Source organism: Stegostoma tigrinum, chromosome 2 (assembly GCF_030684315.1).
Source record: "Stegostoma tigrinum isolate sSteTig4 chromosome 2, sSteTig4.hap1, whole genome shotgun sequence".
NCBI classification, from domain to species: Eukaryota; Metazoa; Chordata; class Chondrichthyes; order Orectolobiformes; family Stegostomatidae; genus Stegostoma; species Stegostoma tigrinum.
The window spans coordinates 1,694,169-1,716,499 of NC_081355.1; the positions used below are offsets into that span (position 1 = coordinate 1,694,169).

A 22,331-nucleotide genomic window follows, 5' to 3' on the forward strand; every position below is an offset into this window, starting at 1 on the left:
TTCCTGGCATCACAAAAGTTAGTTTCGCAGGTACAGGAAGGCTAATGGAACATTATAGGTTTTTGTTTTGCAAGGAAAATGGAACATATGAATAGGGGCGTCTTGTTACACTTGTACACGGCAATCTGCATCACATCTGGAGTCCATGTCTAGTTTCTGTCCCCTTAACTAAGTATGGATATAAGAAGGAGTTCAGACAAAGTTCACTTAATTCTTAGGATGAGAGTGTTCTCTGACCAGGAAAGATTGGGCCTGTAACATTGGAGTCTCAAAGAATGAGAAGTGATATTGTTGGAACATCTATGATTCTAAGAGGACCTTTAAAAGTGAATGTGAACAGGATAGACTCCGTTATACCAGAGCAGCCTCATTGGGTTCAATATAATTTTTTAATGTTTGAATCATGCTGAAAGGTGTGATACATAAATCTATCATTTTTGGAATTTGAATTTCATAATAGTGACAGATGGTTGATGGCTGCTTCCCTGATGAGTTTGCCTTATAAAAAAATGACAATGTTCGAGAGTCCTTCTAGAATGGTGATTATCTCCAGCATTTTGTCAGAAAGCAGTTGACTATGGATACCTGTGGTGTGAATAGAAAGATGTTTATACCATTGTATTTTTAATAGGTAAGGTAAATATGTAAGGCCATTTGCTTGATTTCAGTTGAGAAAATAAATAATGGGTGCAAGTTTTATTTATTCAGTTCAAAAGCCTCAGAGTTGAGTAAAAAAGCAAAGTTATTTCCCCTTCTAAAAGAATTTCAGGGTAGTTCAAGGAGTAAATTACCTCAGTTGAAGGGTTTAGTTAGTAGAGCTTCTAAACTTTGAGAATTTGGTTAGAAATCTGCAGTTTATCAGAACTGAAAAGGTTTAGGTTTTCATGTTTGTGGAAAGTTCAGGTCAGTAGATCTGGAAATGACAAAGAAAACGGTCTCCACAGTGCATGATGAAGAGAAAGTACGTTCAATGAGATAAGGGTGTGACTTCTCTCGACCTGAGTCCCTAAATCGAAAACAATTGGTTGAGTTTTGTTTTGCTATGTGTTATAGATTTTGCCAAGTGAGTTCTATAAATGGATAGTTATTGTTTGCTTTTGAATTAGTTGTCTTGTGTAATCAAATCTGTCCTGTGTTTTAAAGGATATTTGCTACTTCATATGAATATGCCTCAGTGAGTAACCACCATGCTAACGAGCTAAACCTAAAAACTAAACATGTGACATTTCAAGGCATGTTTCATTCTAGGAACTGGCTCAGCCAAGATTGCCATGAGCTAGGATCATAACAGAATATAATTACCTGTTATTTCCTCCATTTATGAACCTCACACGCTTCAGAAGTGACGCAGCTAAATTACAGGCTAATTTATTTTGGTTATTATGTGCTTGTTTCATTTTGCGGAGACTCTCAACTAACCATTTCAAAAAAAAGTTTGTGGCTAAACTAACGGAGAATTTCTAACAGGGAATGAGCAAACAGCTATGATAAAATTGAAAGAGATAGTGCGAACTGCCGATGTTGGAGAATCTGAAATAACAAGGTGCAGAGCTGGATGAACACACTCGAAACATCAACTTTCCTGCTCCTCTGATGTTTCGGTCTGCTGTGTTCATCCAGCTCTACACCTTCTTATTCCAAGATAAAACTGAAACCTGGAACAGTATCAAGGGGAGCTGGCCCTGTTCTCATGTCCTTAGATCAATAAACGTTTTTATTTGAAATCAACTTTCCTTGGTTTTGAATCCCTCAAAGCTTTCCACATGAGAATTTGATCAATCATGGTTATCCAGACCATGATAAAATCTTCTTTTTTGAATCAATGCCCTTTATTCACCATTGATCCCAAGATAGAAAATCTGGAATTAAGAGTGTAAATGATGACCATAAATTCACTAACAATTATTGGTGAAAGCCTATCTCGTTCACTAATGTATTTTAGGAAAGAATATCTGTCAATCTCACCTGGTCTGGCCTAAATGTGATTCCAGGCCAACAGCAAAGTGGTTGACTCTCCACTGCCAGCTGAGCAATTGGGATGGGCAATAAATGCTGGCCTAGCTATCAATGATCACCTACGTGGCTTCTTCTCGATCCCAAAAATAATCAATCAACTTAGCACATGAATAGTTTTGTAAAGTTATTTTATTTACAACAAAGTTTTTAATTTCCCTGTGCCGTCACTATCTTATACCTGCCTCAGGAGCTCTGTCACCTGTGATGTTGTACCAGCTATCCCTCTACACTCGCTCAGCCTCAAAGACAGCAGCTACAATAGGGAGCTGTGCTTTCACCATGATGCACGTGTAGTCAGCAACATTGTGAAGTTCAGGATGGAATGAGATTGCACTGAAGGCTGTGGTCTTTCAGCTGGTCTTCCAGTCTGGTCTGGGCTAGCTTTGCTGGGACCTGCATCACTGCAACAGCAGTAAAACAAGCTTTTTAACAACGGCCCCTCTTCACACCATGATGCCTTTGAACACCCACAATACACTCCTTTAAAGATGTTGCCCTGTCCCCTACAAATAAGGAACAGGAGGAGGCCATTCACCCCCTCAAGCCTGTAATGTAACTCAGTAAAGATCAAAGCTGATCTGATTGTAACTTCAAATCTGTATTCCCATCTATCTCAAATCACCTTCCTAACTAAGGATCTATCTATGTCCGCCTTGCAACAGAAAACTATTCTCAGCTTTCAAAGTACAACACTCAATTATCTGCATTTCAAGACAATAAACAAATTGTGAAATTATATTATACAAACGTGGGGAAAGAGGGACCCAAATTGCTTCACAAATGTGAGAATAATGCAGAGTGATACAAAATGACAGGAAAATAATAATTTCAATAGAGATGTCATCCGCGAGGAAAAGGAAACTGATAAACTGAAAATCTTTGCAAGGATGTGAAATTACAAAAGAATACAAGAAATCAAGTTAATAAAATGTGAGGCTGGATGAACACAGCAGGCCAAGCAGCATCTCAGGAGCACAAAAGCTGACGTTTCGGGCCTAGACCCTTCATCAGAGAGGGGGATGGGGAGAGGGAACTGGAATAAATAGGGAGAGAGGGGGAGGCGGACCGAAGATGGAGAGTAAAGAAGATAGGTGGAGAGAGTATAGGTGGGGAGGTAGGGAGGGGATAGGTCAGTCCAGGGAAGACGGACAGGTCAAGGAGGTGGGATGAGGTTAGTAGGTAGATGGGGGTGCGGCTTGGGGTGGAAGGAAGGGATGGGTGAGAGGAAGAACCGGTTAGGGAGGCAGAGACAGGTTGGACTGGTTTTGGGATGCAGTGGGTGGGGGGGAAGAGCTGGGCTGGTTGTGTGGTGCAGTGGGGGGAGGGGACGAACTGGGCTGGTTTAGGGATGCAGTAGGGGAAGGGGAGATTTTGAAACTGGTGAAGTCCACATTGATACCATATGGCTGCAGGGTTCCCAGGCGGAATATGAGTTGCTGTTCCTGCAACCTTCGGGTGGCATCATTGTGGCACTGCAGGAGGCCCATGATGGACATGTCATCTAGAGAATGGGAGGGGGAGTGGAAATGGTTTGCGACTGGGAGGTGCAGTTGTTTGTTGCGAACTGAGCGGAGGTGTTCTGCAAAGCGGTCCCCAAGCCTCCGCTTGGTTTCCCCAATGTAGAGGAAGCCGCACCGGGTACAGTGGATGCAGTATACCACATTGGCAGATGTGCAGGTGAACCTCTGCTTAATGTGGAATGTCATCTTGGGGCCTGGGATAGGGGTGAGGGAGGAGGTGTGGGGACAAGTGTAGCATTTCCTGCGGTTGCAGGGGAAGGTGCCGGGTGTGGTGGGGTTGGAGGGCAGTGTGGAGCGAACAAGGGAGTCACGGAGAGAGTGGTCTCTCCGGAAAGCAGACAGGAGTGGGGATGGAAAAATGTCTTGGGTGGTGGGGTCGGATTGTAAATGGCGGAAGTGTCGGAGGATGATGCGTTGTATCCGGAGGTTGGTAGGGTGGTGTGTGAGAACGAGGGGGATCCTCTTTGGGCGGTTGTGGCGGGGGCGGGGTGTGAGGGATGTGTCGCGGGAAATGCGGGAGACGCGGTCAAGGGCATTCTCGATCACTGTGGGGGGAAAGTTGCGGTCCTTAAAGAACTTGGACATCTGGGATGTGCGGGAGTGGAATGTCTTATCGTGGGAGCCGATGCGGCGGAGGCGGAGGAATTGGGAATAGGGGATGGAATTTTTGCAGGAGGGTGGGTGGGAGGAGGTGTATTCTAGGTAGCTGTGGGAGTCGGTGGGCTTGAAATGGAAGAAATCAAGTGGCTGTTTTGCTGATTACTCAGATAAAGATTGTCATCATTGTGAAAGTATAGTTATTTGTGCAGCTTCCAGCACTCAGACAAATGACACACAAAGGCTTAAAAAAAATTCAACAAAGACAGGGTATGTATTAAAATAAGATAATTAGTTTTAAGAAATCTGTGGGAAATAGCCTGTCATTTTTGAATAGAGAGAGAGAAAAAAAACTAAAAGCAACAGTTCTTACTTCCATTATCATGGATGGTGAAGTTGGGGTTGGTGACAGCCTCAGGTGACAGTCTGAAGTGAAATTGTGGTGTGGTCGGTGGCATGTCTTTATCCTCAGCGCTGATCGTCATGATGATCTGAAAAGATTATAACATAGGGAAGTGACGAGTCACACATCATGTTGATCCTGAATCCATGCATTACAAAAAACATTCAATCCCAAACATTGAAGCAGAAACTGTACATTGTCCTGTTTCTGTGCAGACAATAACACGCGGCTCATAATGCCAAGGAACATTGTCAACATTTTGGAGAGTCATGTGCCAGGGGACTTTAAACAAAAAAATGTCACATTGAGGATGTTAAAAGCAGCCTGTAGTCCAGTACTGCATCAAAATGTCAATGAGGCCAGATATACATACACCCTTAACAATCTAGGTGTTGCCCTGCAGCTTGAGAGAGATCATGGAGTATTTTTACCTCAACAGAAATGAATGTTAATCCTGAATCTGCTTTAATGTTGCTGAAGGAGTTAGATAGAGTGCATAGGCTACAGGGGTCAAAGGGTACGTAGAAGGCAGGAACAGGGGGCTGAGTTGGATGATCAGCCATGATCATATTGAATAGCACAGCAGGCTCAAAGGGCTGAATGGCCCACTTGCGCTCCAAATTTAGATGTCTTGCTGCGCTGTTGACTGACTCCTGATGCATGAGTTTTCTCCAATTGATAACAAACACAAGCTAAACATTCTGTAATTCCTTATAAGACTGGAGAAGCACTTAAATTTTTGTCCATTTTTTCTCAACTTTCTGGTCCAACAAATTTTAGCCTTGTTTGAAGCACATTTCAAAGAATGCTTTGGCACTCCTTTCTACAGAAAATGTGTACTTTGGCCAGAAAGAATTCAGTGCACTCCATTTATCATAGAGTCATAGTGTCATACAGCACAGGAACAGAATCTTTGGTCCAACTTGTCCACGCTACCAGATAGCCTAAGCAGACCTCATCTCATTTACAGCATATCGCCCATTTCCCTCTGAAGCCTTCTTATTTGTGTACACATCCAAATGCCTAAATAGGATATACAGCAATGAATATCCTCTGATAATATTAGATTGCCAGTCATTTGTTTAGGTGGAGACCTCAAAGGTATTGTTTAAGAGTGTCCTAATTTACAATTTTGACAATACCAGAGATTGATAACTAAATTTAGATTCTGACTAATGAGAGAGAAAGACACAGAGAAACGTTTCTGAAGAAGGCTCCCGACCCAAAACATTAACTTTCCTGCTCCTCTGATATTGCCTGGCCTGCCGTGTTCCTCCAGCTCCACACTGTGTTATCTCAGAGAAATGTAATTTCACTTTTCTCATACTTTGGAAGTAATTGTGTACATAAGACTAAGGCAGTGGTCACAAAATGCACAAAATACAAAGCAGAGAACTGCAGATGCTAGAGATGTGAAACAAAATTGCTGGAAAAAGCTCTGTACAATATACAATATCCTTTTATTGTCACTTATCAGCATCTGTGGAGAGAGAAGGACGGTTAATATTTCCAGTCCAGTGAATCTTCCACAGCTTACAGATGCTTTCAGACCTGCTCAGTATCTCGTAATTTCTGTGTTTGTTTGTATCGCGAAATGCGAGGTGATTTAAACTTGGAACTTGTAAAACAATTCCTCTGCATGGCTCTGAATGCACAAACAATTAGCAGAAGGGTTGTTTCTCATTCACAGACAGGTTTAGGAACAGTCATTGGTCAGGACCAAGGAGAATGGATTTATTTGAAATACGCACGACAAGAGATCCACCAGGACCAGTTACTGGGTGCCCTGGAAGGCTAGTCAAGCTCATGGCAAGCACCCCTCACAAACTCAGTTACAGAGGTAAAGGAGAGATAACAAAGTGTGGAGCTGGATGAACGCAGCAGGCCAAGCAGCATCTCAGGAGCACAAAAGCTGATGTTTCGGGCCTAGACCCTTCATGAAGGGTCGAGGCCCGAATCGTCAGCTTTTGTGCTCCTGAGATGCTGCTTGGCCTGCTGTGTTCATCCAGCTCCACACTTTGTTATCAGAGATAATGGGAACTGCAGATGCTGGAGAATTCCAAGATAATAAAATGTGAGGCTGGATGAACACAGCAGGCCAAGCAGCATCTCAGGAGCACAAAAGCTGACGTTTTGGGCCTAGACCCTTCATCAGAGAGGGGGATGGGGGGAGGGAACTGGAACAAATAGGGAGAGAGGGGGAGGCGGACCGAAGATGGAGAGTAAAGAAGATAGGTGGAGAGAGTGTAGGTGGGGAGGTAGGGAGGGGATAGGTCAGTCCAGGGAAGACGGACAGGTCAAGGAGGTGGGATGAGGTTAGTAGGTAGCTGGGGGTGCGGCTTGGGGTGGGAGGAAGGGATGGGTGAGAGGAAGAACCGGTTAGGGAGGCAGAGACAGGTTGGACTGGTTTTGGGATGCAGTGGGTGGGGGGGAAGAGCTGGGCTGGTTGTGTGGTGCAGTGGGGGGAGGGGACAAACTGGGCTGGTTTAGGGATGCAGTAGGAGAAGGGGAGATTTTGAAACTGGTGAAGTCCACATTGATACCATATGGCTGCAGGGTTCCCAGGCGGAATATGAGTTGCTGTTCCTGCAACCTTCGGGTGGCATCATTGTGGCATTGCAGGAGGCCCATGATGGACATGTCATCTAAAGAATGGGAGGGGGAGTGGAAATGGTTTGCGACTGGGAGGTGCAGTTGTTTGTTGCGGACTGAGCGGAGGTGTTCTGCAAAGCGGTCCCCAAGCCTCCGCTTGGTTTCCCCAATGTAGAGGAAGCCGCACCGGGTACAGTGGATGCAGTATACCACATTGGCAGATGTGCAGGTGAACCTCTGCTTGATGTGGAATGTCATCTTGGGGCCTGGGATAGGGGTGAGGGAGGAGGTGTGGGGACAAGTGTAGCATTTCCTGCGGTTGCAGGGGAAGGTGCCGGGTGTGGTGGGGTTGGAGGGCAGTGTGGAGCGAACAAGGGAGTCACGGAGAGAGTGGTCTCTCCGGAAAGCAGACAGGGGAGGGGATGGAAAAATGTCTTGGGTGGTGGGGTCGGATTGTAAATGGCGGAAGTGTCGGAGGATAATGCGTTGTATCCGGAGGTTGGTAGGGTGGTGTGTGAGAACGAGGGGGATCCTCTTGGGGCGGTTGTGGCGGGGGCGGGGTGTGAGGGATGTGTTGCGGGAAATACGGGAGACGCGGTCAAGGGCGTTCTCGATCACTGTGGGGGGAAAGTTGCGGTCCTTAAAGAACTTGGACATCTGGGATGTGCGGGAGTGGAATGTCTTATCGTGGGAGCAGATGCGGTGGAGGCGGAGGAATTGGGAATAGGGGATGGAATTTTTGCAGGAGGGTCGGTGGGAGGAGGTGTATTCCAGGTAGCTGTGGGAGTCGGTGGGCTTGAAATGGACATCAGTTACAAGCTGGTTGCCTGAGATGGAGACTGAGAGGTCCAGGAAGGTGAGGGATGTGCTGGAGATGGCCCAGGTGAACTGAAGGTTGCGGTGGAAGGTGTTGGTGAAGTGGATGAACTGTTCGAGCTCCTCTGGGGAGCAAGAGGCGGCGCCGATACAGTCATCAATGTACCGGAGGAAGAGGTGGGGTTTGGGGCCTGTGTAGGTGCGGAAGAGGGACTGTTCCACGTAACCTACAAAGAGGCAGGCATAGCTGGGGCCCATGCGGGTGCTTTGTTATCTTGGATTCTCCAGCATCTGCAGTTCCCATTATCACTCATTATTACAGAGGTGAAGGATTTTCTTTTGAAACATAAAATTCTTATCAATCTTTAGCAGGGTACATGCTGAGATGTGGCACCCTACGGGCTGCAGAGCACAGAACTAGGAGATTATAGCCTGAGGTTGAGCAGGCTAGATATTATGGACTGTGCTGAAAAGAAATTTCTTCACAGTGCAGTCTGTATCTTTGGAATTCTCTACCCTGGAGCACTGTGGGTGTTCAATCAATGAGCAACAGGACTGAGATTGCTACATTTTTGAGCATTAATGGTATGAAGGATACAGGAAGAGAACAGAAAAATGGGTTGGAGGTAAAGCATTAAACATGATCTCACTAAATGAAGAGCAGGGTTGACATGTAGCATTGACCTTGGGCACTGAGAGCACTAAACTCACACAGAGCAACCCTATTCATAATGATGGAAGCAAACATGAATGAAACAGGGCTATCTGCTGCCTGCTGGCAGTCCCTGGATGCCAGATACAGGAGTATCCTGTCAACTTGTCCTGGCTCAAAGGGTTACAAGAACAAACAACTGTTTCTGTAGCACTGTACTTCCAAGTACTCAAAATAAAATGTGGTGTATCAATAAAATAATGAGGTAGAAAAGTAGTGGTATGTCTCATTCTGGGCTGTGCTGCCTCGCATATTATTTTTGAAGAACTCTTGATTATTGTTGTGTAGGTAGTCCGAGCTCACTCTCCACATTTCAGTTATCTGAAAAAAAATTAATTACTGAATATCCTGTTGGCTTCTCCTTTAGCATATATGAGCATAAATATCAGTCTCTCCAGGATTGCTGCTTATCTACAACTGTGGTTACAATTAAGAGCAGGAAAAGTCCAAACTTTTAATTAAACCTCAATACGATAGAATTCCCTTTGGTCACAAATTATGTCAATTGTAATTGTCAGGAAATATTCTGAACCTTAATAAACATTATATGACCTGTGCCATAACTTTCAAACTTTTCTCGGACATGCTACTTTCAATATTAATACCTCTTACGAAGCATTCAAATTTAAAGTTTTAAAATGCCAATTCAACACAGTTTTTGATATTTATTTCAGTATAAATACCTTTTTTTTATTATCACAATTTGTTTTGTGTCTTAGAGTCACACAGCGCAGATACAGACCCTTTGGTCTAACAAGTCCATGCTAAACATTATCCCAAGCTAAACTAGCCCCATCTGCCTGGCCCATATCCCTCCAAACCTTTCCTATTCGTGTATCTATCCAAATGTCTTTTAAAAGTTGTAATTGTAACCATATCCATCACTACCTCAGGAATTGTAGGAAATGCAGATGCTGGAGAATCTGAGATAACAAGGTGTAGAGCTGGATGAACACAGCAGGCCAAGCAGCATCAGGGGAGCAGGAAGGCTGACGTTTCAGGCCTAGACCCTTCTTCAGAAATGGGGGAGGTGCAGGGTGTTCTGAAATAAATAAGGAGAGGGGGGAGGCAGATAGAAGATGGATAGAGGAGAAGATCGGTGGAGAGGAGACAGACAGGTCAAAGAGGCAGGGATGGAGCCAGCAAAGGTGAGTGTAGGGGGGAAGGTGTGGAGGTGATAGGTCAGTCCAGGGAGGATGGATAGGTCAAGGGGGCAGGATGAGGTTAGTAGGTAGGAGATGGGGGTGGGGCTTGTGGTGGGAGGAGGGGATAGCTGGAAGGACAGGTTAGGGAGGCAGGGATGTGCTGGGCTGACTTTGGGATGTGGTAGATGGCAGGGGAGATTTTGAAGCTTGTGAAGTGCACATTGATACCATTGGGCTGCAGGGTTCCCAAGCGAAATATGAGTTGCTGTTCCTGCAACCTTCGGGTAGCATCATTGTGCCACTGCAGGACGCCCAGGATGGACATGTTGTCTGAGGAATGGGAGGGGGAGTTGAAATGGTTCACAACTGGGAGGTGCAGTTGTTTAGTGCGAACCGAGCGTAGGCGTTCTGCAAAGCTGTCCCTAAGCCTCTGCTTGGTTTCCCTAATGCAGAGGAGGCCACAATGGGAACAGTGGATGCAGTATATCAAATTAGCAGATGTGCAGGTGAACATCTGCTTGATGTGGAAGGTCTTCTTGGGACCTCAGATGGGGATGAGGGGCGAGGTATAGGGGGAGGTGTAGCACTTCCTGCGCTTACAGGGAAAAGTGTCTGGTGTGGTGGTGCTGGAGGGGAGTGTGGAGCAGACAAGGGAGTCATGAAGAGAGTGGTCCCTCCGGAAAGCAGATAAGGGTGGGGAGGGAAAAATGTCTTTGGTGGAAGGGTCAGATTGCAGATGGCCGAAGTGTCGGAAGATGATGCGTTGGATCTGGACGTTGGTGGGGTCTTACGTGAGGATGAGGGAGATTCTCTTTTGGTTGTTATTGCGGGAAGGGGATGTGAGGGATGAGTTACGGGAAATGAGGGAGGCACGGTTGAGGGCATCCTCTCACCTTAAAAATGTGTCTTGAAATACTCCATCTGAGGGAAAAGACAACTACCATTAACTCCATCTATACCTCTCATTGTTTTATAAACTTCTATCAGGTCACCTCTGAACCTTCTATACTCCAGTGGAAAAGTCCCAGCCTATCCAGCCTCTCCCTATAACTCAAACCTTCTATATCCGGCAACTCACAGTGTTAATCTTCGTAGGTCAATCTCCCATTCCCAAAAGTAATGCCAAATGTATGTATCTGATATTCGAAAGCTTATACTGAAATGAAGACTTTGCAAATAGAAATAGTGCTGAACTATTGCAAATGAGTCTGTGACTAACCTCTTGAAACTAATCTCTTCTATCATTTGATATTGACTAACAAAATGCACACTGAGGAGCTAAGTAGGTAAAATTTATTTTGTGGATATCTTTACTGACAAGGTGAGCTGAGTTGATAACTGCAATGACTGCATTATATACATAACAACTTCCTCTGGAGAATTGCAAGAAAGAGAAAATGCACTGTTGACACAATTAGATGGTAGGCAGATATTCATTGTAATCATTTGTTCCTTTGGAGTTCTCTAATCATGAATGTGATAATGTGACTTTTTAATGATTAAAGTGACCAGCAACCAGGGCTATTTAAGATGTTTTACTTATTTACTGATTGTTTTGTATACTGTACATGTTCAGGTATGGTTCGTCTTCATGATGGATATTTTGATACTAATTTTATCTGCTGCCTGCAATTTAAAGCACAGCTTAAATGTTAAACTCCACTAATCGTGGACCCAGACTTGATTCCAGCTTGGGCAATCATCTGTGTGATGTTTGAACATTCTCCCCATGTCTGTGTAGGTTTCCACCGTGCATTCCACTTTCCTCCCACAGACCAAAGATGCACAGGTTCGGTGGATTGATCGTGCAATACAGGGCCATGCGGCAAGGTGAATTAGCTATAGGAAATGCAGCATTACAGGGATAGGGTGGGGGTTTAGGTGTAAGTGGGGTGGTCTCCAGAGGGTCCGTTCAGACTTGATGGGCCACATAGCCTCTTTCTACACTTGTAGGGATTCTATGAACAAGGCCTTTAGCAAATATTGGGGAAAATCCATCACCACCACTGCCAAGGTAATGACTTTCTGATTTCAGGGAAATATGATAGATTAGTCACAAAGACAATAAAATAAAATGAAATGAGCTATGGTTACCATGTAGTACTTTGATATATAGATAATCTTGCTTTGAAACCATTGGCAACTCTTGCAAGGAGTAGATTGCATAATAAAAATTACAATTTGGAATGACTGCTCAATCGATAGAGTTTCGCTAGATATCTGACTTCAGTTCAGTCAATGACTGATTATCCCTAGCCTCAGGCATTACAGTTGCCGCATAGTTTCTTACCTTAAGAGAACAATATTCTGTTATAAGGCCAAACAGTAATTCCCTCAAAAATAAAATTTTAACAACCTGGAGCACCATCTAGTGTCAGGGTTTACTATCTGTTTGTAAGGCCTCTGTTTGGATCTCACATGTTAGACAGTGTTGTTTGGTAGTTTTCAGTCAGTTTTTCCGAGAAATATCTGAACTAATTGGTCCACAGTCAGGAAAAGCAAATCAGATATTGCACATTAAATACAGGGAGCAGGCGAGAAAAAAAAGATGGGAATGCACAATCAAAATTCAACCTAATCCAGTATATTTTCCACCCGGAAATGGCAGATAAAATTATCGCTCTCGTATGCACTCCATGAATATTGTCAGTGGATACTCGGAAATTATCCATCTTTTTCATTCATTGTGCAATGCAGTCCACAGTATCCAATATAGCATAGGCAGAAATTTAAATCCAGTAGTCAGAACACATAATAATTACAGCAAGTGTCTGCACTGACTGTGGGAACACAAGTACGGTAAGTGGAATCTAATGTGATCTTGTATTGTTGCAAACAGTCTCAGGACATGCAAGTCATATATCTTATTAAGCATTAATGTTAAATATTTTAAGAAGTAATATCAAAGTGATCTAAAGCAGATTGTATTGAGGATTTTGAAGTGAAATTGACCTGTATGACACTGTAAATTAAATATATTATAGCCAAATGTAAAATGATATTTCTATGGAATATCGTCCTTTAACAAAATGCTCACCAACTTCTTTAAAATAGACTGAATTATGTTTCAAACATAAAGCCAGGGAATTTCACATCTACTCAATACATCATTCACCTGGTATTTTTATTCTGTGCATTAGAATTTCAAATAATTATTAGAAAAATTGCAATTGTGGCAAATTTCACAGAATTATTAGAAAAGTCATCGAAAATTTAAAACTTCTTAAAATGCACAGGCATACTGAAAGAAGGGACAGCAGATTTCTTCTATCGATAAATGTTCGAACCAGCCAACTTAATTTGGCCATAAGGACAGTAAGTCGGAGATATGACAAGGGATTACTTTGAGGGCAAAAATGGAGCAGGTTTAGATTCAGTGATAATGGGAACTGCAGATGCTGGAGAATCCAAGATAATAAAATGTGAGGCTGGATGAACACAGCAGGCCAAGCAGCATCTTAGGATCACAAAAGCTGACGTTTTGGGTCTGGACCCTTCATCAGATCCTTTGCAGGTTTAGATTCAACCTGAATGCCCCCGCACCTCCCAAATCAGGAATGTGTCCCTCGCCCATTGACACTGGTATTCAATGCTCAAGGAAAGAATTGTCTGTGGGAATGCAGAGAAATATTGTGCCCTCCACCTGTCTCTATTCATATTTACCCTGTTCATTTACATTGTGCATTTTATCCTCCTTTGTTTCTATCTTTTGTAGTCCAAGACTAGAGGTGCAGTTTTATGGTGAGAGGAGAAAATTTAAAAGGGACCGATGGGGCAACTTTTTCATGTAAAGTGTGGTGAGTTTTGGGAATCAGTTGCCAATGGAAACAGTGAATGTGAGTGTGATAACCACATTTAAAACCCATCCAGATGGGTTTATGAATAGGAAGGGTTTAGAGGAATATTAGCCCAATGATGCAAATGGGGCTCAATTAATATGAGATATCTGGTTGGCATGGAAAAGTCAGATTGAAGAGTCTGTTTCCAAACTGTAAAACTCTGTGACTTTATGACTCTATGACCTATTAACTCTTTGCCTTTCCAATCTATCTTATTCTTTCCTTTTTGGTTGGGAGCTGTATTAGGTTGTTGTGGTAAGATTAGCTATCAGCAGCTGGAAGCACGAACAGGAAGCAGCAAGAATTGCCAGCAGAGTACAACCCTCAACAAAGTCCTAAATTCCTTTCCAATTGCCAATTATTCAAACCTTCCTCTAAATCCCTGCACTCCAATCATGTCACTGCACATGATAGACTAAGTCCATGGTAAACCCTCATCCTCATGCAAGCAACAGCTGTAGAACTGTTCAAAACTAATTCTGTCTCCATTAATATCACCAGTAGACATTTTCTTGGAGCAGCTGGAAGACCAGCCGTTGAAATACCAATGTCAATAAGATTGAAATTGCATTTATACAAATAAGCAGAGTTATCACCAAATGTGTTGTGAAGTTACAATGACTGAGTGGCAGCAGTTCGCAGGAAATAGCTGGCCTATTTAAAGAATAGGGAGGGGGGAAAAAGAGGAGGGGGTGTAGCACTACTAATCAGAGAGGGTATCACAGCTACAGAAGCTTCCATTGTCGAGGAAGATCTGCCTACTGAGTCAGTATGGGTGGAAATTAGGAACAGCAAGGGAGTAGTCACCTCGTTAGGGGTTTACTACAGGCTCCCCAATAGCAGCAGGGAGATTGTAGAAAGCATAGGTCGACAGATTTTGGAAAAGTGTGGACGCAGTAGGGTTGTTGTAATGGGTGACTTTAACTTTCCTAATATTGATTGGAACCTCCTTCGAGCAGAAGATTTGAATGGAGCTGTTTTTGTAAGGTGTGTTCAGGAGGGTTTCCTAACGCAGTACGTTGACAGGCCGACGAGGGGAGAGGCCATTCTAGACTTGGTGCTCGGAAACGAGCCGGGGCAGGTATCAGATCTTGTGGTGGGAGAGCATTTTGGTGATAGTGACCATAACACTCTCTCATTCTACATAGCTATGGAGAAGGAGAGGATTAGGCAGAATGGGAGGATATTTAATTGGGGAAGAGGAAACTATGATGCGATTAGACACGAGTTAGGAAGCATGGACTGGGAGCAGTTGTTCCATGGTAAGGGAACTATAGACATGTGGAGATGGTTTAAGGAACAGTTGTTGGGAGTGATGAGTAAATATGTCCCTCTGAGACAGGCAAGACGGGGTAAGATAAAGGAACCTTGGATGACGAGAGCGGTGGAGCTTCTAGTGAAAAGGAAGAAGGTAGCTTACATAAGGTGGAGGAAGCTAGGGTCAAGTTCAGCTAGAGAGGATTACATGCAGGCAAGGAAGGAGCTCAAAAATGGTCTGAGGAGAGCCAGGAGGGGGCACGAGAAAGGCTTGGCAGAAGGAATCCGGGAAAACACAAAGGCATTTTACACTTACGTGAGGAATAAGAGAATGGTCAAAGAAAGAGTAGGGCCGATCAGGGATAGCATAGGGAACTTGTGTGTGGAGCCTGAGGAGGTAGGGGAAGCCCTAAATGAGTTTTTTGCTTCTGTCTTTACGAAAGAAACGACCTGTGTAGTGAATGAAACCTTTGAAGAGCAGGTGTGCATGCTGGAATGGATAGAGATAGAGGAAGCTGATGTACTGAAAATTTTGTCAAACATTAAGATTGACAAGTCGCCAGGCCCGGATCAGATTTGTCCTCGGCTGCTTTGGGAAGCGAGAAATGCAATTGCTTCGCCACTTGCGAAGATCTTTGCATCCTCGCTCTCCACTGGAGTCGTACCTGAGGACTGGAGAGAGGCAAATGTAATTCCTCTCTTCAAGAAAGGAAATAGGGAAATCCCCGGCAATTATAGACCGGTAAGTCTCACGTCTGTCGTCTGCAAGGTGTTAGAAAGGATTCTGAGGGATAAGATTTATGACCATCTGGAAGAGCATGGCTTGATCAAATACAGTCAACACGGCTTTGTGAGGGGTAGGTCATGCCTTACAAACCTTATCGAGTTTTTTGAGGATGTGACTAGTAAGGTTGATGAGGGTCAAGCTGTGGATGTGGTGTATATGGACTTCAGTAAGGCATTTGATAAGGTTCCCCATGGAAGGCTCATTCAGAAGGTCAGGAGGAATGGGATACAGGGGAACTTAGCTGCTTGGATACAGAATTGGCTGGCCAACAGAAGACAGCGAGTGGTAGTAGAAGGAAAATATTCTGCCTGGAAGTCAGTGGTGAGTGGGGTTCCACAGGGCTCTGTCCTTGGGCCTCTACTGTTTGTAATTTTTATTAATGACTTGGACGAGGGGATTGAAGGATGGGTCAGCAAGTTTGCAGACGACACAAAGGTCGGAGGTGTCGTTGACAGTGTAGAGGGCTGTTGTAGGCTGCAGCGGGACATTGACAGGATGCAGAGATGGGCTGAGAGGTGGCAGATGGAGTTCAACCTGGATAAATGCGAGGTGATGCATTTTGGAAGGTCGAATTTGAAAGCTGAGTACAGGATTAAGGATAGGATTCTTGGCAGCGTGGAGGAACAGAGGGATCTTGGTGTGCAGATACATAGATCCCTTAAAATGGCCACCCAAGTGGACAGGGTTGTTAAGAAAGCATATGGTGTTTTGGCTTTCATTAACAGGGGGATTGAGTTTAAGAGTCGTGAGATCTTGTTGCAGCTCTATAAAACTTTGGTTAGACCGCACTTGGAATACTGCGTCCAGTTCTGGGCGCCCTATTATAGGAAAGATGTGGATGCTTTGGAGAGGGTTCAGAGGAGGTTTACCAGGATGCTGCCTGGACTGGAGGGCTTATCTTATGAAGAGAGGTTGACTGAGCTCGGTCTCTTTTCATTGGAGAAAAGGAGGAGGAGAGGGGACCTAATTGAGGTATACAAGATAATGAGAGGCATAGATAGAGTCGATAGCCAGAGACTATTTCCCAGGGCAGAAATGGCTAGCACGAGGGGTCATAGTTTTAAGCTGGTTGGTGGAAAGTATAGAGGGGATGTCAGAGGCAGGTTCTTTACGCAGAGAGTTGTGAGAGCATGGAATGCGTTGCCAGCAGCAGTTGTGGAAGCAAGGTCATTGGGGTCATTTAAGAGACTGCTGGACATGCATATGGTCACAGAAATTTGAGGGTGCATCCATGAGGATCAATGGTCGGCACAACATTGTGGGCTGAAGGGCCTGTTCTGTGCTGTACTGTTCTATGTTCTATGTTCTATGTTCTAGACTTATTTACCACTAATATAACAAAGCAAAGTAAACAAAATGGTGCCCGTTGTCTCTTTTCACATTTTCCTTTTAAAACCATTCAATACTGTACCTGGTCAGTCTTGGCATTTTCACACATCATGGTCTCATAAGGCACTGAGAATTCTGGTGCATACTCATTGACATCTAAAACCTGAATGGTCACAGGGACTTTGCTAACAAGTTCAGGGTTGCCTGGAAGAAAAAAAAGCAAGGAAATATATTTTCTTAAAAAGACAGTGTCATTAATGACAGCGAATGAATGCGCATGTATAATGAGAGGCAGAGAAAATTCTGAGATTACTGAACCCACTGTGAATTAATTGGCTGTCAGTCAGGATTCTCGATCAGAATTTCTAATTCCCAACTCTATTTGATTTCATAATCAGCTGTTGCACAAAAAAAAGATATTTTCCTGTTCTTGTATCATAGTGTTTCAGGCAATTTGCTTTGACATACATGCAGAAGTTATTTAAAAAACTAAAAACACGAGATGACAAATTTCTTGAACTTAACTAAATTCCTGACTAAGGTGCTTAGGTGTTAAGGCTAAAAGTTGCTGCACGTATTGGATTAGTCGATGATTACAAGTGACTTTATTAATTTGTTTTATCAAATTTAAATTAATGGGTAATTTCTCGTGCTGAGTTAGACTGCATATTAGAAATCTTTCTATATTTGGGACTCATTGGCCTTCAAGTGATAGAAATGTAGATTGAAGTATCCTATTCAATGCATTAAGGCACCTTCACAATCTGACCACAACTCTAAGGGAACAACACTATTTCAGAGAAAGATGACTTATTCATAACAAGCAATTTCAAACATTGACGAGATTGGGGGGAAAGTGGTTGTTTAGGTCAATATCAAACCTTTTTACCAAAACACAGAAACATCGAAAATTGGAGCTGGAGTCAGCCATTCAGCCCATCTAGCCTGCCCTTCCATTCAAAACAGTCAACCCAGTAACCTGATCCCCATTTTCTCCTTATACTGTTTGACCACTTTATCCCCTAAGAACTATATCTAAGTCCTTCTTGCAAACATTCAATGTTTTGGCCTCAGCCACCTTCTGTAGTTGGTTACCACTCTATGGATGAAGAAATTTCCCTTTATCTCAGTCTAATACATTGTATACCACTGGGTATTTCATATAAAATATTCTGTATGCTCCATTGGTTACCTGTTGCATTAATTATCTCCCATTCCTTCCTTTGTTAAAGGCTCTCACTCTTCACTGCGTTGCAGTTCCATAGACAGTATTCACCCATCAGCCGATCATGATGCATGTATGAGTTTTCATTAAACCTCAGATTGCACTTCAACTTTCTATGCTAAAGAGAACAGAACCTACTGTTTTATTGGTTCATGGGACATTGGCATTGATGGCTGGACCAGCATTTATTACAGATAAGAGTCAATCCCATTGCTGTGGGTCTGGTGTTACATTCAGTCTGGAGCCAGTAAGAACCGTACACTTCCTTCAATAAAGAATAGCTCAATTTTTACAACAGTTGACAACAGTCGCACTATTGCTGTTATGGTGGCTTTTAATTTCAGGTTTTTATTGAATTCAAATTTCACTGTCTTCCATGGTGAAATTGGGACTCATGTTCCAGAAAATTAGCCCAGGGTTTTGGATTATTACAGCAACGCAATGACTACTAACTCCAATTATTAATATGAACACTGCAGCCCAGCAGAATTCTGGCAAATCTGCACTGCACCATAGAAGCTGAAAGACCTGTGGATGCCGTAAATCAGGAACAAAACCAGAAGTTGCTGGAAATGCTCAGCAGGTCTGGCAGCATCTGTGAAGAAAAAAGACAGAGTTAACGTTTTGGGTCCGTTGACCCTTCCTCAGAACTTCCTTCTGAGGTTCGGCCACCGGACCTGAAACATTAATTCTGATTTTTTCCTTCACAGATGCTGCCAGACCTGCTGAGCTTTTCCAGCAACTTCTGGTTTTGTTCCTGCTTTGCACCATGCTTTGAAGCTGATATGTTTTGCCCTAAAGTACAAGGTTCAGGACTGACTGCATTCTCATCAGATGGAGTCTGATCAAGGCACTGTCAGGAAATTCTCACTGAACACATGGTTAAGGAATTTAATTCTTATATGTGTTATGAGTGTTCTACTGATAACACCGAGACAATTCGTCTGATTATCAGAAATACTTTCTCTTCTCTTACCGAGGAGCAAAATCAGTTTTCATGAACTTTCTCAGACTACATACTTGGCATTACCCAGGCTTTCACTCTTCGCAGTTTACAATTTCAATGACCATCTTCTTAGTTTCATTGATACCATTAAGTACATAGATTCTTCATGTTCTCAAAAGTCCAAGCAACATCTGTCACTTGGTATTGATAGTTCAACAACAATACCACAAATTTGCATTTATACAACACCCAGAATGTCGAAAAATGTCACAACAACTTGCCGTTCTTTTTTGCCTTTGATGTAGTAATCTATCAAATAATCTATGAAAACAAATTCAGCTGTCAAATAAGATGCAGCACTGGATGAAGGGATTTAAAGATAGCTGATCAAAAACTGGGTTGAACAGGGAGATTTTAAGGACCAGTTTAAAAGAGGGAATGAGGAAAAAAGAACTTGAGATGGGCTCCCAGAACTTAGCGCCCAGGCACAGGAAACCAGCTCCTAAAACTGCAGGGCAACTAAAAATCCCCTTGTCTGTACATTAATGGATTAGTATCCCTACAGTGTAGAAACATACCATTTGGCCCATCAAGTCCACTCTGCTCCTCCGAAGAACATCCCACCCAAACCCACCCCATCCCTACATTCCCCATGGCTAATTCCCCTTAGCCTGCGTTTCCCTGGATACTTGGGGCAATTCAGCATGGCCAGTCCACCTAACCTGTACATCTTTGGACTGTGCGAGGAAACTGGAGCACCCAGAGGAAACCCAAAACTGGAACACCTGGAGGAAATCCATGCAGACGTGGGGAGAATGTGTAAACTCCACACAGACAGTCGCCTGAGGCTGGAATCAAACCCAGGTCCTTGTACTGTGAGGTAACAGTGCTAACCACTGAGCCACTGCGCCACCCCACTGTAACCTTGAAATGAATACTGTAAACATAAGCGTGTCAGCAAAGTGAGGAACAACAACAGTGTGACAACTAATCTGCTTTATGCTTCATGAAAGGTCAAATTTGAATTGTCGTGCAATGTACTTGTATAAGTCTTAGGAATGAAGTTTACATTTGAAAATAAGAAGTATGTGCAGCGATAGAAAGGAATGATGGTCCAGACCCCAGAAATGGAACTCACCCTGGATCTAGGAGGGCTGCAGGGTTTGCAGCAAGTTACAGAAACACCGAGAAACAAGGTAACATTTCAGTAAGGTATGAATCTTAATTTTTCACCAAACCAGGGACAAGTATAGGTTGATAAGTACTGACTGATGGTTAAATGGAACTTAGTGCCAGTTAGGACGTGGGCAGCAGAGTTTTAGAAATATAAAGAGAAAATGCTGGAGAAACTCAGAGAGCCCTGATGGTACCTCTGGAGATAGAAACAGAGTTTTTTGAAGCAGAGATAACAAGGTGTGGAGCTGGATGAACACAACAGGCCAAGCAGCATCAGAGGAGCAGGAAAGCTGATGTTTCAAGCCTAGATCCTTCTTGTCGAGGCACAAAATGTCAGCTTTCCTGCTCCTCTGATGCTGCTTGGCTTGCTGTGTTCATCCAGCTCCACATCTTGTTATCTCAGATTCTCCAGCAACTTGCAATTCCTACTATCTCTGTTTAAGTCTATACACTGGAAGAAACCCCCAATCATCCTGGACGGGATTTTGGATAAGCAATATGGCAAAGTAGAGTCAGAGACTGCAGTGAGGGAAGTGGTAGTAAGATACAGCCAGACATTGTCAGTATACATTGGAAACTTGTCATTGTTCATTCAGATGATGTCATCAGGGGCCAGTATGTCGATGAGAAATAGGAGGGAGCCAAGGATAGATCTTTTGGGGACACTAGATTGTTCAGGAGTAGGACAAGAGGTCATTGCAGGTGATTGGCTACGATAACATTGATAAGAATGATGGATTGTTAAACTGTATCAAGAAGGTACAGACAGGCTAAAATGTGGTCAAAATTAAAAGCAAACCAAAGAACATTATATAAGAAGGGTAACTGTACACTTGCTCCAAGTTATATTTTGAAAAGTGTCTGAGAAATGGAGGAGAACATTGAGAGACACGAAGGTGTAGGGGAAGAAATGTCAGAACTTAGATCCTAGATCCCTGAAAGTACAGACCTCCACAATTGTGTAGCAAAGTACATCTGTGGAGGGGCATGAGGTATATGCTACAATGAAGACCATACAACGTAGGAGCAGAAGTAGGCCGTTCTGTCCATCAAGTCTGCTCCATCATTCAATGAGATTGTGGCTGATCTAATAGTCCACAATTCCATGTTCCTGTATGTAGTTGAGCTATCCCAGTGTGGTAACTCTATCGCAGGAATTTTTTGGAGAGAGGAAAGGGTTTTTAACACAAGAATCAGAATTTGTAGCATTGCAGCATGGGATGCCAAAATCTGTCACAAAGTGGAGGGATGATAAATGAGTGTGAGGCAATGTAGATTTGGATATGGCCAAGTTAGTTTCACCCAGCTACATTTTTAAACTCACCACCTGCTTTCAGCTCAACTGGAATTCTTACTGAAGCTGTCTTTGAAAAATTTAGCTTCCTTTATTTCTGATATGTTCTATCATTAATTCTTAATGCTTTCCTTACAGGTATGCTGCAAGATTAGAATTATTTCAATTTCAGGGGATGTCCTCAAGTTTCTGATTGACACTACTGGCCTCCATCTCCTTTATCATAACTTTTCACAGTGTTGTCTTCACTTTTATTGATGATCTATTAAGATGAATTTTTTTTCATTCTTTGAATTTTTGAATCCTCATTGATTCCCCCACTCCCACATTCTCTCTGTTCCTGTATTGAACCCAAACAATGTATTAAATCTTACTATCCTATTTCTTTACAAGACCAGAAGACTCCTTACTTCCCTCAACAGTTTTTTTCCTAGTCCAAATTCCACGTTTCCTACAATAACCTTCACCCCTCTAAATAAATATTACTCAATTTACTTCATTTCTAATTGTCTCTTTTCATTTGTAGCTTGTAGCAGTTCATCATAGGGCAGGTGATGGCCTAGAGGTGTTATCGCTAGACTGTTAATCCCGAGACCCAGAAAATGTTCTGGGGACCTGGGTTTGAATCCCACCATGGCAGATGGTGGAATTTGAATTCAATACAATATCTGGAATTA

The 22,331-nt window shown here is 43.2% G+C and overlaps 1 protein-coding gene across 4 annotated transcripts in view; it reads right to left on the reverse strand.

Annotated features, from left to right (window-relative positions):
• Positions 1-22,331, reverse strand: part of LOC125447799 (cadherin-12-like) — a 646,081-nt gene that overhangs the window by 15,872 nt on the left and 607,878 nt on the right. For all 4 annotated transcript variants that reach the window (XM_059641207.1, XM_059641199.1, XM_059641205.1 and 1 more), the window contains exons 9-10: positions 17,096-17,217; positions 4,507-4,624 (exon numbers count right to left, since the gene is read on the reverse strand). In XM_059641207.1, coding sequence (XP_059497190.1) covers positions 4,507-4,624; positions 17,096-17,217 — 240 coding nt within the window. The remainder of the gene's footprint in view (positions 1-4,506; positions 4,625-17,095; positions 17,218-22,331) is intronic.